Source organism: Dromiciops gliroides, chromosome 4, assembly GCF_019393635.1.
Source record: "Dromiciops gliroides isolate mDroGli1 chromosome 4, mDroGli1.pri, whole genome shotgun sequence".
Taxonomy (NCBI): domain Eukaryota; kingdom Metazoa; phylum Chordata; class Mammalia; order Microbiotheria; family Microbiotheriidae; genus Dromiciops; species Dromiciops gliroides.
The window spans coordinates 314,237,475-314,253,450 of NC_057864.1; the positions used below are offsets into that span (position 1 = coordinate 314,237,475).

The 15,976-nt window shown below is 38.2% G+C and overlaps 2 protein-coding genes across 7 annotated transcripts in view; one reads left to right on the forward strand and one right to left on the reverse strand.

Annotated features, from left to right (window-relative positions):
• The window catches only part of ANKRD6 (ankyrin repeat domain 6), a 105,580-nt gene extending 100,269 nt beyond the window's left edge, over positions 1-5,311 (forward strand). For all 5 annotated transcript variants that reach the window (XM_043999668.1, XM_043999670.1, XM_043999667.1 and 2 more), the window contains 2 exons: positions 96-222; positions 1,706-5,311. In XM_043999668.1, the coding sequence (XP_043855603.1) occupies positions 96-222; positions 1,706-2,289 (711 nt within the window). In that variant the 3' untranslated portion in view covers positions 2,290-5,311. The remainder of the gene's footprint in view (positions 1-95; positions 223-1,705) is intronic.
• A 6,360-nt stretch (positions 5,312-11,671) lies between these two features.
• On the reverse strand, positions 11,672-15,637 carry LYRM2 (LYR motif containing 2). Of its 2 annotated transcripts, none has more exons than XM_043963856.1 (3): positions 15,398-15,637; positions 13,071-13,211; positions 11,672-12,005 (listed from the first exon to the last, which is right to left on the reverse strand). In XM_043963856.1, exons 1-3 carry the CDS (start codon positions 15,440-15,442, stop codon positions 11,925-11,927), a joined length of 267 nt encoding a protein of 88 aa, XP_043819791.1. In that variant the 5' UTR covers positions 15,443-15,637; the 3' UTR covers positions 11,672-11,924. The 2 variants fall into 2 exon arrangements, with proteins under 2 accessions (XP_043819791.1, XP_043819790.1); XM_043963855.1 differs by having other exon boundaries at positions 12,995-13,211; positions 15,398-15,631.
• Positions 15,638-15,976: the final 339 nt, after the last annotated feature.

The window sequence follows — 15,976 nt, forward strand, 5'->3', positions numbered from 1 at the left end:
ATTTAAGGTCCTCAACTGCAAACTCTAATCTTCGATAAAGTCCAATTATTGCTTTATTTTATTTGTAGATTTCATCTTGCATCTTTTTTCTTTAGGTGTCTCTAGTAGATGAATTGAAAACATGGTGTATGTTAAAGATTCAGAATCTGGAGCTGAAACTTTCTGGAGATTCTAGAGCCTCCAGGCCTAAATCAACCCCATCTACGTCTGAATCCCTCACAGGTAACCTGAACCCAAAGACTCCTCAAAATTGCAGACCACTGAGCTTTTAAAGGATTCTCAATCTTGTAACATCATTTTAAATAGTTTCTCAGAAGATATAGTTAGCATAATAAGATGATCACCATGACCACTTTGAAAAACATTATTTTATTTTATTTTATATTATTTTATTTTATTTTTGGTGAGCAGTTGGGGTTAAGTGACTTGTCCAGGGTCACACAGCTAGTAAGTGTCAAGTATCTGAGTCCAGATTTGAACTCAGGACCTCCTGAATCTAGGGCTGGTGCTTTATCCACTGTGCCACCTAGCTGCCCCTTGAAAAACATTTTTGATGTTCACCCAGTGTGTCTGATCTCAGAAGTAGCATCTGAAAATTTGGGATGGTTAACTAGAATATCTATTCCTTACATGTCAACAGGGGAAAGGCCTTCTCCCTCTAAACTTGCTCCATTTCCTCATTCTCCTCCCTAAATTATATTGACACTCTAGCAAAATACCAATTCTCTATGAATAGTAGTTAATTTATTGACCCGCTACATTGTGCTAGACAGTGATGTCTCACTCCTAGCCCAGGGATGCTTTGAATAGCACATCTTTTACTTGAACTGATCATCCTTATTTTATGTTGCATTTGATATTAACTTTGGGAAAATTCAGAGTAAGGGGAGTTGTTCCCTCTCAGTACTTTTTCCCTTGTCAAGACTTTTGTCTTTCCAAAACCCAACCAGGCTACCTCTCTTCTAGTCTGTTTTCCAGATGGAAGGGATACCTCAGATATGCAGGCCCTGACTTCCCATCACTTTAGGAGCACCTGTCTTAAATGTCAGGGCTAATTCCAATTTTCCAAAGGACTTTGTAAATAAGGAAAAGGACCACCCTTTCAGAATTAGAACTTAAGTCTAGGGGTTACTGCTGAGAGACATGTGGTAGGGCTGAATTATGGGAAAAGGCTACACATGGGTGAAAAGTATTTCTACAATTTCAATAGTATTTAATTCAATTTTCTAGTTGCCTGGGGACATTTAACATCCTGAAAAATCAGGAAATGGAACCATGAAACTTCAGGTTTAGATTTGGTGCCCTGAATGTCTAAAATATAAGCAGGGCAGAAAGAATAATGGCAAAAGAGAGAAAGGGTAAAAAAAATATGGGGGGTGGCTAGGTGGCACAGTGGATAGAGCACGGGCCCTGGATTCAGGAGGACCTGAGTTCAAATATGTCCTCAGACACTTAACACTTACTAGCTGTATGACCCTGGGCAAGTCACTTAACCCCAATTGCCTAAAAAAAAAAAAGAAAAAGAAAAAAATATGGAGGTAATGGAATTGATAGAGAGCTATAGGTTGTCTACCTCAGGCCTTAAAGTAACCCAAGACAGTGTTCCCTACAGTTCTCTAAATAGAATGTTGACACAGAGTAATGTGATTATATATGATCAAGTGAATTGGCTGGATTTGCTGGCTCTTTTATCTTTTCCCAATAGGTGCAGACCAATCAGTGGTTACCACTACCAGTCCAGCCACGGCTTCTGCTATCCCTCTTCAGGTTGTTAGGCCCAAGGAAAAGGCACCTATTAGTTCTACTGCTTCCAACAAACTACAGCAGGAATCATTATCATTAGACTGTGGGAATTCTAAATTGAGACACGTTAAGGTACAGACTGCTTTGTTGCCCTCGACTGAAGCAATTAAATGTGAGCATCAGGCTGGTCACTGCATGGACAAAGGCACTCAAACAAAGAAGTCTGGGAAAAGTGGGCAGATGAGGCATAGGCCCCAGCAACATGCATCAACACATGTACCTGGCAGCACATGCACCCAGCAGCAACCAGCAGACCACCAGACTGGCCCTCCAATTCGAGACACCTCTCAAGCTCTAGAAATTACCCAGTATTTTTTTGAGGCTGTATCTACACAAATGGAAAAGTGGTATGAGAGGAAGATTGAGGAAGCTCGGTGCCAAGCTAATCAGAAAGCACAGCAAGATAAGGCTACGCTAAAAGAACACATTAAGAGTTTAGAAGAGGAACTCAGTAAGCTAAGGACTAAAATACAAAAGGAAAGTTAGCACCTGGGCACTGAGGTGTTAAAAGTACTTTGGAAGATTTCTGATTTTGCTACATGAACAAGGATAGCTGGGATTGAAGTGTTCATCCTGGTGCACAAAGACTTGCCTTTAAATAAAACATACACACACAATACTTAATTTCTGAAATGTGATCGTCATGTGACTTCTGTGCCCTGAATTCTTATTGTTGAAGTTTTCATGCCTGAAACCAAGAGGAGTAGTATCAAGTTTCATCATAAACCCAAAACTCAGTTCAGGTTCATGTGAAGTTTCTAGTTGTAGATCGAGTGGGCCAGGCTAAGAAGATTGTGAAACTGTGGGATATATAACGGTTTCAAGCTTTAGCCTGATATTCGGGAGGTATGAAATATGTGCACCAAAAACCAAAAGAAAAGCCCTTTGTGAATTCAAACCAACTGGTTCCACATGTATGTTCAAACTCACCTGCTGTGCCTCAACAATGATAGATCTCTGAATGATCTGTGACTTTGAGATGAATTGAACTATACCTGTCAAGCTTGCCATTTTTATAAGTCTGACAAAAAAAAAGAAAAAAAGGTTTCGAGGGGAATTAAATTTTCTGATTTTCATGCAATCCCCCTTACAAAACTGTAATCCAAAAATAACTGAAAAGAGAAAGAGTCTAAAACCCATTGTAATAATGTGGATTATGATAGTATAAGTATATTTAAATAAATTATTTGTGATATAGTTAATGGAAGTGGTTATATTAGCAAAGTTGGAAATGCTTGCTAAGGTTAGCGCTTCTAATGAACATTTGTTCACAGTTACTGTATTTGTGGACCAGTTTTCTTTGGCCAATCTTAGAATCATTTTTAAACAAATGGAAAATAATATTTTAACCTTATAATTCCCCCCAGAGTTCTTGTGAGCAATTGAAAATCAAACTCAAATCATCTGAAATCTTTTCTGAATTTTAACTTATGATACTGAGGATTTTATGGATATATGGAGACTCTTTTTTTCATACACCAAGATGGAAGTTGTTCTAATAATATTTAAATTATTCTCTTCTCTTCAAAGAACCTTCAAGTATCTCTACTAATTTGACCTAACAATGGTAAATTGGATAACTGAATCATCAGACCCCATCCTACCATTTTCCAATTTAGCATGACAGTTGAGGCCTTTTTCATTCATACCATGAAAAAATAATCAAGACTTCAGAAGTGTAGTTTTTGCATTAAAAGCTTTAGGTGGTACCAAATTAACCATTTGGGGAGGTTTTTAAGCAGAAGTTGGATGAAAACTTGTCAGGAATGTCATAGAAAGTGATACCTTCCTGTCCAGGTATTGAACTGGATTACCCATTGGGGTCCTTCCAACTTAGTTCACTAATTAACCTTGCCCTTCAAACTTCTGGGGTTTTTTTTGAAACATCATAGAGATATACACCTGCTTAAAATTTCTAGTCTAGAATTTGAGTAACGTATACTGTTTTTCTGTAGACAGACTTCAGAAATCCATTATTTATTGTCCTTTCTTTATATAAAATAGCATGATACTTACACCATATGCAAAAGAATTTACTTTGGACAGTGAACATCCCCAAAAGCTTACCACCACCACCACCGCCACAAAAAAAAAAAATCCCACCAAAAAAACCCCAACACAAGAATACTACAATCTATTAACTAGTGACCTGTTAAAATTGTATTTTGAAGTAGTGTTAAATAAAGGTATGGTAATCTCCAATAGACTAACCCAATATATGAATTTTGCTATTTTGTAACTTGTAAAACTGATTTAATATTATCTCAAATTAGTCTTTACCAATATTTTTGGTCCTCTTGTCTTTAAACTATATTGCTCATGAGCTGTGTAGTCTTCCATTCATTCCATCCTTAGGGTTCATTGGTAGCTCTGAGACTGCCTGCCCCTTTTGCCAGGTGGAGTAATTTCCTCTTACCTTGTTCCTGAAGCAAAATGGAAGTTCCATAGCTCATGGAACTTTAGATCTGGAAAGGACTTCAGAGATCATCTACTCCAAACTCAGGAGAGGTAAATGTAACCTAAGAAGATTCCTTAATTCAATCAGGTATAGTGAGCACCTAGTGCTAGAAGTGAAATCCACAAAATAATTCTGAAAGTTATAATCTACCCTTGTTTAATAAGATACCAGGTCACCATATTGAAATCAAAGGGTATAATTAAATTTCAAACTCACTTTAATTTTAAAAATACAAGTACATTATATATAGTTCTTTTTAAAAAAAAATAGCAGTAGGGTGGGAAATACTGGTTTGCTTAAAGCCAACCAAACAACAACCTTTAGGTAGATGATAATTCCATTGCAACATTGCCATCTTGATAAACTATGGAATGAAGAAGCAGAGGGAAAAAGAGTTAACCTGTCTACTGACTCAAAGCTACTGTCTCCAGTCTTTCAACCTTTTTAAACCCATGCTCAGTAAGTAGACTAAGTATATGTTAAGTAGAAATGCAATAGCTTCCTGATTACAACCAAACCTGGACTTTTCTACTGATGTTACTCTGCATTCTGATGGCTAGCTTTGGTCAAAATTTTAGTTGTCTTTGGTATTATCAAAAATAAGTTCCAAATCTGTCTGTAATTTTTCTTAAAGAGTTTTTGGCCCCTACTCATATCTACAAGTATAATGTCACAACTGTACTTCCAAGGAATAGAATAGTGAGCAAAAAGGGAAATGGTGTTCTTCCACATAAACAAATGTGTCACAGTCGGGGATGAAATCTTCATAGGTGGATAGGAAAAGTAGCTAATATGCAGAATTCCGCATTATAGCCAGTTTTTTTCAGGAATGCCTATATTCTGTATGTTAAGGTGGTAGCTATAAAGCAAAATATACTATCTTGCAGTATTTGTGAAAATTCCTCTTAGTGCACTGTTAAGTACACTAGATATCTGTGATACATATTAGTTCTCTAACCATTTGACTTTATTAGCTCAAAATAAAGGGGTTAGGTATTAACATGTTTACATCTTTTTTAAGTCATGTTAAACTACTATAGGATTACATGAGGCATGTTGTTTCCATTGAATTAGTTAAGTAATTAAATATTACTCAGAATGATATCTACTTCATTGTATTTGAAAACATGATTTTACCATTGGCCTATATTTGTCCCTAAAAGAGTATAGTTGTCCACCAACAAAAAAAATCTTTTTGCATAAAATGAATAGATCTGCTACTGTGTAGAAAGCAGGTTTCCTGCATTTAATGTAATTACTGTGAAAGGCAAAATTATTCAGTAGCATCAGTGATAACACACGGGTAAACTGGAATTAAGATTTGTCTTTTTTAATTCCTTTGCCAGTGAGCAATGAGAGAAGATGGCTGTTTATACTCTCACATAAACAGCAAGATATGGCAGACAGCTTTTGTTTAAAATTTTTTTTTTGGGGGGGGGGTCATCAAACCCAGTTCTTGTATAACTTCAACTTCTCATGTTGGGAAATATTGACTATACAGGGTGACATATTAAACAAACCTTTTTTAAAGCTATAATCAAAAGTTAAGGAAAATCTACTTCAAAAGGACTATCCTGAAAGAATAAAATTTACATCAAATTTTTCAATTAAATTTTATTAATAGAAAAATGGCATTTACTTTTCATGTAAGCTAAAGAAATAAAGTATTATCTAAACCAACAAAACACATCAGCAGGAAAAAGCACAGAGCTTAACAAAATAAGAGGAAATCAGTGATTTGCTACTCTCAGTCTACAAAGTACCCTAAAATAAATTACAGTGAAATTTTGCCTTCCAAAGGCATGACAATTATTACACAACATCACTTAAAAGAAAAATTATCTTAATAGTACCGTCTTACTGTAATAATAACTATGTGTACTTTGAGATTCATGTACAGAGGATCGAGGTACCTACTAAGTTTTGGATGCTTTTTCTAGACCTAAGGTCTCTGTCATTAAAGTTATGCATCACAAATGAGAATTCACAAAGTCCCAGATTGGTTAGCATGCTTTCATTTCCTATCCTTAGTATTCTTTCACCAGTTGTCCACACCCAGATTTAGAGCTGGAAAAGCCCTCAAAGGTCATATATTCCAATCCCTTATTTTAACAGATGAGGGACCTGCAGCCCAAAGAGGTTATGACTTGCCCAAGTTCACATAGTATAGCCGGAATGTGAACAGAAGTCTTTCAAGTCCAAATCCAGTGGTCTTACCACTTTCATTATGCTGCCTCAGCATGGCTCCTTGGTGATTTCTTTGGCCATGGCAACCCATGAAACAAAGAAAAATATGAAATGATACTTGGTCCTTTATGCCCCTCCCATTGTACTTCAACAGTGGCAGAAGAGGGGGCAAAGGGTGCTAAAAATTATGGGGTTTCTAGATAGTCTATAAAAAGTTAATTGTACACGAAATGTCTGATCTTGAAACTGAATGGTCTTCCATTTGTGGTTCCATTTCAAAAATACAGGATGAGGGATGCATGGTTACATAGCAGTTCATCTGAAAAGAATTTGGGGTTTTAGTGGACTGAAAACTCAACGCTATTGACTCAGAAGTATGATGTGGCAGCCCAAAAGAGTTAATGTGGGCTACATTTAGAAGTTCAACTTCCAGTAATGCTTGGCCCTAGTTAGATCATATCTGGAGTGCTGGGTTCAGTTTAAGCATGATATTGATAAGTTGAAGAGAGTCCAGAGGACGGCAATTAGCATGATGAAGGACCTGGAGTTTATGTCATATGACGATCTGCTGAAAGGACTTGGGATGTTTATCTTACACAAGGCTGTATTTGAAAAACTGTCATATGGAAAAGGGATTAGACTTGGTTTTCGCTTCCAAAAAGTTGAGATCATTATTGTTCCAGTAGAGTGTCCATTCATTAGTCACTGAACAAGGATCATACATTTATGATACTAAAACCAAGTTATTATTTAGAAGCTGCCTAGAAACTGTGATTTTTCACATCCTCTCCTTCCTTGGAAGTTTTTAAGCAGGGGCTAGATAACCACTTATCAGGTATATTATAATGAGGATTCTTTTTAAGTATGGATTAGACTAGAGGTTCTACCTCACATCCATCCAACTAGAAAAGGTGACAAAAGAGAAAAATTATAAATGTTGGAGGGGCTTCAGGAAAACAGGTACATTAGGGCACTGTTGGTATAGCTGTGAATTGTTCTTGACATAATGAAATGCAATTTGTAAATATGCCCCAAAAGTTACTAAACTGTGCATACCCTGTGACCTATCTAGGCCTTTATCCCAAAGAAATCTGAAAAAAAGGACCTATACGTACAAAAACATTTAAGCAACTATTTTCAAAGTAGTCAAAAAGGGGAAACTAAGGAGATTTCCTGCTAATGGAGAATAGCTAAACAAATTGTGATAAAGTATATTATCCCATAAAAAATGATGAAATAAATTCAGAGGAAATCTGGAAGATTTCTGTAAACTGATGCAAAGTGAGAACTAGGACAATTCATACATTTTAGAGAAAATAATTCTGAAAATTTTGGATTTTTAAATCCAAATTCAAGTTGAAAAAATTTTTTGAAAAACTTTGGAACTCTGATCAACTCAATGGTAAACCATGGGTCAAGAATAAAGTTGATGGGGCAGCTAGGTGGCAGAGTGGATAGAGCACTGGCCCTGGAGTCAGGAGTACCTGAGTTCAAATCTGACCTCAGACACTTAACACTTACTAGCTGTGTGACCCTGGGCAAGTCACTCACCCCCAATTGCCTCACTAAAACAAAAAACAAAACAAGAATAAAGTTGAAACATGCCATTCAACTCCTGACAGAGGTAATTAACTTAAAATGTAGAGCCATATATATTCACACGTGGCCAATGTTACAATTTATTTTGCCAATACAGCTATGTATTGAGGGTTTTCTGGTTTTTGTTTTGGGGGTTTTTTTTGCGGGGGGGGGGAGGGAAGGGTTAGCAACCAACTAATAAAAGGGGAAAAAAAAAGGAATGGTTGCTTATGTCCTTCCCAAATATCAATTCCTGTATTTTGAGTATCAATCTTGAAATTATTCCTATAATCAAAACTAGAAGATGAAGTTGCATATAAATGGAAGGATGACTCACAAGGTTTGTGTTTGGAGATGCAAATAAAGGAATTAGTTGGGGTTAGATCTCTATGGGGGACAATGAGCTATGTGCAGATTTGAATAAGAGGAAGTCAATAAGTAGTCTGGAATTGCCTTTGGTAGACTACAAAATTCTTTTTAATACCACCAAGCTACTCCCTGAAACCAAGGCCTATCTTTTAAACAATAGTCATCCAAGGGACGTCTCATTTCCAGTCAACAAACACTAGTTTCTAAAGAACTTAAGGGGTGTGTGTGTGTGTGTGTGTGTGTGCGTTCACGTGCAAATTGCAACACATTCCAAACAAGGAGTTATGAAAGACAAAGTGTAATGGATATCACTAAAGAAAGATGATCAAAAAAGTGAGCCATTTATGTATCGAGACTTCTTAGGAATAACTATAGAACAGCTCTCATGCTTCATTGGTTTTCTTGCAATGTCAGAACAATATGAAGAAGGCTCCTAGCACATTGTCTGCACTCTTTATAACAAACTGATGGAAAGAATCACAATCAGGACAAAGATGAGTCTCATAAAATGGGAAGGCATGGATGGGTTATTAACTGCATTGTTGGAGGAATACAAATGTCAGTAAGATCACAGATCCTCAGGAGTATAGGAGCATTCTTGCTATAGCTAGGGCAAATTTAATCATATAGCAACCCACTAAACATCCCTGATACTTAACCCTAACATCCTGTCAAATGCAACCAACTGCTGCTGTAAACATTTTCAGAATTTTCCTTACTGCTTTCATTAGTATCACTTTAAGAAAGTGTATCAATCCAAGATTTCTGGAAGCAGCTATCAAAGTAGTTCATTGAAATTCAAGACACGATAAAACAGTATCCAAAAATTTAGAGTTTCCAACTTATATTTAGTAGCCTATTTAAAATAAATTTTTTTCTCATTCTGAACTTAATACTGAAAAAAACCCTTTCATCTACAAAGTAGTATAGAAAGGATTATGTGTGAAACCATGAATCTGTATTATGTAAAGCTTGCTTTTAATTAAAGTTATAATAAATTCAACATTATTTTTAAAACTGTTTAGCCTTTTTTCCTTCTGTTCTCTTCTATGCATTTCTTAAAAAGCTCCAATGGCCTCTTTTCTTTATTTTTTGGAGGTAATACTATCAATAGTTCTCTACTCCCCAGCCCAAACCAAATTCACCCCCTCCAATTAAAAAAGAAAGAAAAACCTTGTTACAAATAAGCATAGTTGAGCAAAACAAATCCCCCACATTGGCCATATCCATAAATGATATTTCATTCTGTATCTTGAGGTCTATCACCTTTTAGTCAGGAGATAGGCAGCTTATTTCATCATTGGTCCTCTTGTAATAGACCTTTTTTTCAATTAATTTTTTGAAGTAGATAATTTTTAACTGAGTGGATTGCATGATTGACCTAGACTACAGGTTAATTCTGAATTTTTGAGGTAAAGTGTTCTTTAAATTTTCTTCGGAAACTTGTAGTTAAGGGAAGACACAGAAGTGATTTGAAACGATATAGACATGACCAAAAAGCTATACAATGGCTATAACATACATGGAAAAGAAAGAAGAAAAACTTAGTGAATGCTACATAATCATAATGACCAAGCATGTTCCCAAAGAGGAGCTACAAGAATATACCTCCTTCCCCCAGGGGTATGGAACACTGTATACACTGTCAGATTTAGTCCATGTGTTGGGTGGTTTTCTGAACTGCTTTTTCTTGTTATTCTATATTATAAAGGATAAATGTGAGTTGGGGAATTTGGAGAGCAATACTGAGAAATTATTAGGTAGATAGATAGATGATAGATAGATGATAGATCGATAGAGATATAGATATATAGATGTATTTGGAGGGAGAACTGTACCTTCAAGGGACAGCTAATCTCTACAGATCTTCCTCTTTAGAAAAAATGCTATGATACATTTAGAGTCATTATGCTGCCTCAAGCCTTTCCATAGGTCAAAACCAACAAATTTCTTAAGAACCTTAGTTTATTTCTTTTTAGACTAAAGGTTATAAAGACTACTTGCTACCAAACAGCTTAATTATTCTTTGCAACTTTTCTACCCTGTAGCATTGAGACTGGCCATAAACAATAATACAGGCATGCCTTGTACGGCATGACAACTACCTGAATCCACAGGTACACTGCCTGCTACCCCTTCACCTGAACTCTCATTTTCTCACCAAAAGCTATGAAATATTCCACCTTTAACTGTCTTCAGTGCACTTTCCTCAACTTCAAATTAGACCCATTCACTGAAGTATGGAAGCAGTGTAGGAATTATCTGAGACTAAGATACATTTTGATTTAAATTGAAGGGTAGGATACTTGGCATCTTAGATTTAGATAGAGCAAGAAGGGACCTTAGATGTCATCTAGCTCAGACTGTCAAACTCCATAAAACTAGGGCCAAAGATTAAAATGTAACTGGGAAATGTTTAATAAAAATACAACATAGATAATGTTTATTTGTGGTTTTCTAAGTCAGCATGCAGCCTAAAGTTTCTATTTGAGTTTGACCCTACAGATCTAGTTCTACTCCCCTCATTTTCAGATGAGATCAAGAACCAGTTAGGTTTAACGACTTGCAAGCAACAGAGACAAGATTTAAAGTCGGATCTTCCAATTGATCTTATATGAGTACTCTCTTCCACCTTAATTATAAGGAAGAAGTATTTCCTTCTGAGGAACATAATGATTAAACGTGCTATATGTAGACAATCATAGTCAGACCTTCATAAAGATCATCTACTGAAATGACTGTAATACAAGATGTTAAGATGTCTTTTGTTGCTGTTCAGTCATTTCAGTTATGTCCAACTTTTCACAATCCCATTTGGGGTTTTCTTGGCAAAGATACCACAGTGGTTTGCCATTTCTTTCTCCAATTCATTTTACAGATAAGTAAACTGTGGCAACAGGGTTGGTTAAGTGACTTGCCCAGGATTACATGGCTAGTAAGTGTCTGAAGCCATACTGAAAGATAGTGTTCCCCACTCAAGGCCCAGGACTCTTATCTACTGTGCCACCTGCCTGCCCCAGTTATCTACTGTGCAAATCTTTATTTTCATTACATGAATAATCAGCTTTGTTCTTAAACATGAATAGAAATTTCAGTACTACTGTCAACCGAGGTTAGAATGAGACAGAAAAAATAAGAGTCTGGCATATTTGTGACATGCAAGAAAACACATTTTTAATGGTTTTTTAAAATCAATATGTTATGTTTTGATTAGTGTTATTTCTCACGAAAACTGACAGCATATCCAAAATAATAGAACAAGTCCTTGGTATTTACTTTTCACTGCTAAGGCAACTGCCAAGATGCTGTTTATTATGTTCTTCCTTAACACAAGTCAGGGTCCATATGTAGCTATTTTTCAGAGATGCAGCATGTTCTTTGACTTTGTAGTGGGATCATCACTAGGCAAGGGTTGTTACAAACACCTTAGCTTCCTACTCCTTGCAATGAGTTGCAATGGAGTGTAAACTCCATTTACCTTGTAGTACTCCAACAGAGATTTTGAAAACCCCTTGGGAAAGTTACGAAGTTACGCTTTTGCTAAGTTTAATGTTTTCTCCAATTCTTTCAGTTGCAGATTTCCTTGAGTAATCATCATTCGGATTGTATCCTAAAGAAGAAATTGAAATCTAGTCAAAAGATGCATTAAAAAATAAGGCAGAGTAACTACTACCTTATTTTTTGGAGATGGCTCAAATCTAAGAAAGAGGAAAGCAATAAGGTGTATCAAACAACATGTGACATTTCTTCTTCCCCTCTCTTCCCCCATACTTTCCAATTCATGATTATGTAGAAATTATTTAAAAACTGGTGGTATCTGCAGAATAAAAATTGCCTGGAAATATTTAATTTTTTTAAAAATGGGCTCATTTTAAGTAAAAATGCATTCCTATCATCTAGACCAGGGGATGTCATACATGTGGCCCATTACAACCCGCAACCCTCCCTAGTTCTGGATGAACCAGATAAAATGTAATTGGGAAAGATTTAACAAAGTAAATAAAAAATACAACAAAATTTAGAAAATATTACATTTTGGGGGCAGCTAGGTGGCTCAGTGGATAAAGTATTGTTCCTGGATTCAGGAGGACCTGAGTTCAAATCTGGCCTCAGATACTTGACACTTACTAGCTGTGTGACCCTGGGAAAGTCACTTAATCTTCACTGCCCCGGAAAAAAAAAAAATTACATTTTGAAACCAAGTCAACATGTAACTTGCTAGGTCCTTATGTATGAATTAAGTGGCCCCTATTTCTATTTGACCTTGATACCACTAATGTAGGTAATTCCTTCAAAGAAGTAAAAAGCAAACAAAAAAGTTTTTTAAAAAAACTTCAGGGGCAGTTAGGTATCACAGTGGATAAAACACTGGCCCTGGATTCAGGAGTACCTGAGTTCAAATCCAGCCTCAGACACTTGACACTTACTAGCTGTGTGACCCTGGACAAGTCACTTAACCCCCACTTCCCCCCCCCCAAAAAATTTAAAGGGAAAAAAGGGCATTCAAAAAATGTAGGGCCTCATAGGGCATAGAAAAGGTTTAACTTAAGTAGCTACTAGTCACACTAAATGAATTAAAAATTTTGATTTAAAGCTTACCAATCATTGAAAAGAAGCTGGACAGTAGTGAAAGGGGGGGCTGCTGCCACCAGGTTGAGCTCTTGTTCATCCTTACCTCTTCTGTGGCACTTTTATTTCTTTTGAATTCTTCCCTTGCCCAGTTCTGTAGATACTTGCGGTCACATTCATTTGGTACCTGGCGAATTGCTTGTAAAATCTTTCTGTATAGGAGGAGGACTTGTTGCCTTCTCATGAACTGTTTCAGAAAGGAGAAATTTCAATTACACCTGAACTTCTAAGCTATAGGTTAAAACTGAAAGGGGCCTTAGAGACCACCTAGTTGAAATCATTCATTTTTTTTTTCATCAAGCATTTTTTTTCTCCCTCTTACCTCCCCACCCCCGATAAAAAAACAAACTTTTCTAACATATATGTATTGTCAAGTAAGACAAATTCCCACATTGACCACATCTAAAAAAATGTGTCTCAAACCCCACTTTTCATATAAGAAAACTGAGCACTTAGAGAAGTGAAGAGACTTGACTAAGATCATATAGCTTGTTGTGGACAGTTGCAGGAACAGAGGCAAAATCTCCCGATTCAGTCCAACATGTTTTCCACTAACAAAACCACTGCTTCCTTTGGAGTCTTGAGAAGTAAAGTCAAAATCAAGCTTGCTTGTTCCTATTACACAAGTCTTCCATACTTTGCAACCTCCTTCCTTGGACCAAATAATGCTTTCCCACTCTTTCCACATACCTATTCTGCAAAAGTCAGGATGTATAAAGCCAACTCTAATTATATGTACTTTTTAAAGAAGTACAAAAGCCAAGGATTCCTATCTTGGCTCTTTCGCTTCAGTGTGTGAGGTTGGACAAGTCACACAGGTCTGAGGGTCTCAGTCTCTTCCTCAGTAAAGCTTGAGACTAGATGATATAGATTCTAGAAGGTTCCCTACTAATGATAATCTTTGAAAGAGCAGTTGTTAAGAGAGGCAGTGAGGTACATAGTGAATAGAGGACCTGGAGTCAGGAAGACCTGAGTTGAAATCCAGCCTCAGACACTTATTAGCTGTGTGACACTGGCAAAGTCACTTCACCTGTTTGCCTGTTTCCTCATCTGTACAATGGGAATAATAGTACCCACCTCCCAGACTAGTGATGGTCAAATGAGATAAATGTAAAGTACTTAGCCCAATGCCTAGCACATAGTTAGTACTGTATGTTACAATGTTCTTTTGTTATTATGTTTATTATTGTACATGGGCCAAGGTTCTAAACTGGTCTTTACTATTTCCAACACAGTGTAATCTTGGGTAAATCACTTACCCTTTCTAGACCTGCCTGGCACACAGGAGGTGCTTAATAAATGCTTGTTCCCTTTCCCTCTGCCTCATCTGTAAAATGAAAAGGGGTTTATCTACACAATCAGAAACTTCTAGATTTAGAGCCCCTAAAAATGAGATAACATTCTAAACATTAACGGTAACAAATCCTCCCTTTCACAAGTAGGTAAAGTTCAGTTCTCAACCTTTTTGGTTTTCAAGACCCATTCTTAAAAATTACTGAGGGGGCAGCTGGGTGGTGCAGTGGATAGAGCACCAGCCCTGGATTCGGGAGGACCTGAGTTCAAATCAGACCTCAGACACTTAACACTTACTAGCTGTGTGACCCTGGGCAAGTCACTTAACCCCAATCGCCTCACCAAAAATAATAATAATAATAATAATAAAAATTACTGAGTACCACAAGGAGCTTTTGTTTCTGTGGGTCATATCTATCTGGAGGAGATAATTACTGAGTCTTCTTGTCTGCAGCTAAATCTTTAACTCACACTTCACATTATCTCTGGAAAACTCCACTGTATACTTATGAGAAAATAAAAGTGAAAAAGGGCAAATAATTTACTAGTCATTATGAAAAGTTTTGACCTAGGAATCCTAGAAGAAGGGTTTGCGAACCGCTGGTATAGAATCAGAGCTGGGAACTCCGAGAGGCAGTCCAACCTCCCTCCCTACACCATCCTCCGCCTTTTTTTTTTTTTAACAGAAGAGGAAACTGAGGCCCAAGGAGGTCGAGTGACTTGCCCTTAGTCACACAGAGAATAAGCATCAGAGATGTCTGGAAGCCAGGATCTCCTGATTGCAGAGCCTCCTACGTACCCACCAACATTCACTTTTAAGTGGACGAGTTTCCTCCGCTGCAAAACGGGAGTGGGAGAGGGCGGGGGCGCCACCTAAGCTCAAGAGCTTCATAAATGTGAGCCGTTCTCCGTTTCAGGGCTACGAGCACGAGCACCCCCTGCCGCCAGCCTCGAGTACTGGCTCAATGGAGGCACGCGCAGAACGGGAAGGACGACAGAGGAACAAACAAAAGACAGAGGGGAAGCGAGGGGAGGGCGGATCACAAGCAGCCGGTGGGCTCGGGGCGCCCGTGCGAGTACCTGTTTGAGGGTTAGCGCTACAGGGGGTAAGCGAGTAGAGGACATGGCGAGCCCGAGAGCCGGACTTGAACGGCCTCAACCCCCTTCCCCGGTGCCTCGGCGATAGTGCGCAGGAGCGGAAGCGCAGTTAGCCGACGGTTAGGCTCTCGCGAGGGAAGCTGGAACTGTAGGCCGGAGGACGAGGAGGGAGGAAGAGGTGGCTGGTGGACTAGGGCGGAGGGAGGGGGGAGGCAGAGGCGGAGGCGAAGCTAGGTGCGAGGAGAGGAGCCGAGAGAAAAGGGGAGGCGGGGAGAAGAGGGACCAGCAGAGAAGGGAAAGACGCGGAAGGGCTGGGGAGGGGTGGGGTGGGGGTGGGGACCGAGGGAAGAGGGAGAGGGGGAAAAGGGGGGAGGAAGGGAGGGAAGGTACTGGCGGAAGGTCCTAGGCTGCAGAGAAGAGAGTGGGACAAAGAGACTGGCGGGGCGAGCCTCGTTCTGGAACCCCGCCAGTGTTCAGAGTTCGATCTTCATTCAAGGCCTCGGGCCTTAGTTTAATTTAATCGGGGTCTAGCCATCGATAACGATGGAAGGCGGCCAGCGG

What these genes read in the sequence shown, in the direction of transcription:
- LYRM2 (XM_043963855.1), bottom strand. Translation starts at nt 15,442, where the DNA reads ATGTCCTCTACTCGCTTACCCCCTGTAGCGCTAACCCTCAAACAG. An exon ending in TAGCGCTAACCCTCAAACAG is followed by an intron (nt 13,212 to 15,397) that starts GTACTCGCACGG and finishes TTTCTGAAACAG; the next exon opens with TTCATGAGAAGGCAACAAGT. An exon ending in CAGCTTCTTTTCAATGATTG is followed by an intron (nt 12,006 to 12,994) that starts GTAAGCTTTAAA and finishes TTTCTTCTTTAG; the next exon opens with GATACAATCCGAATGATGAT.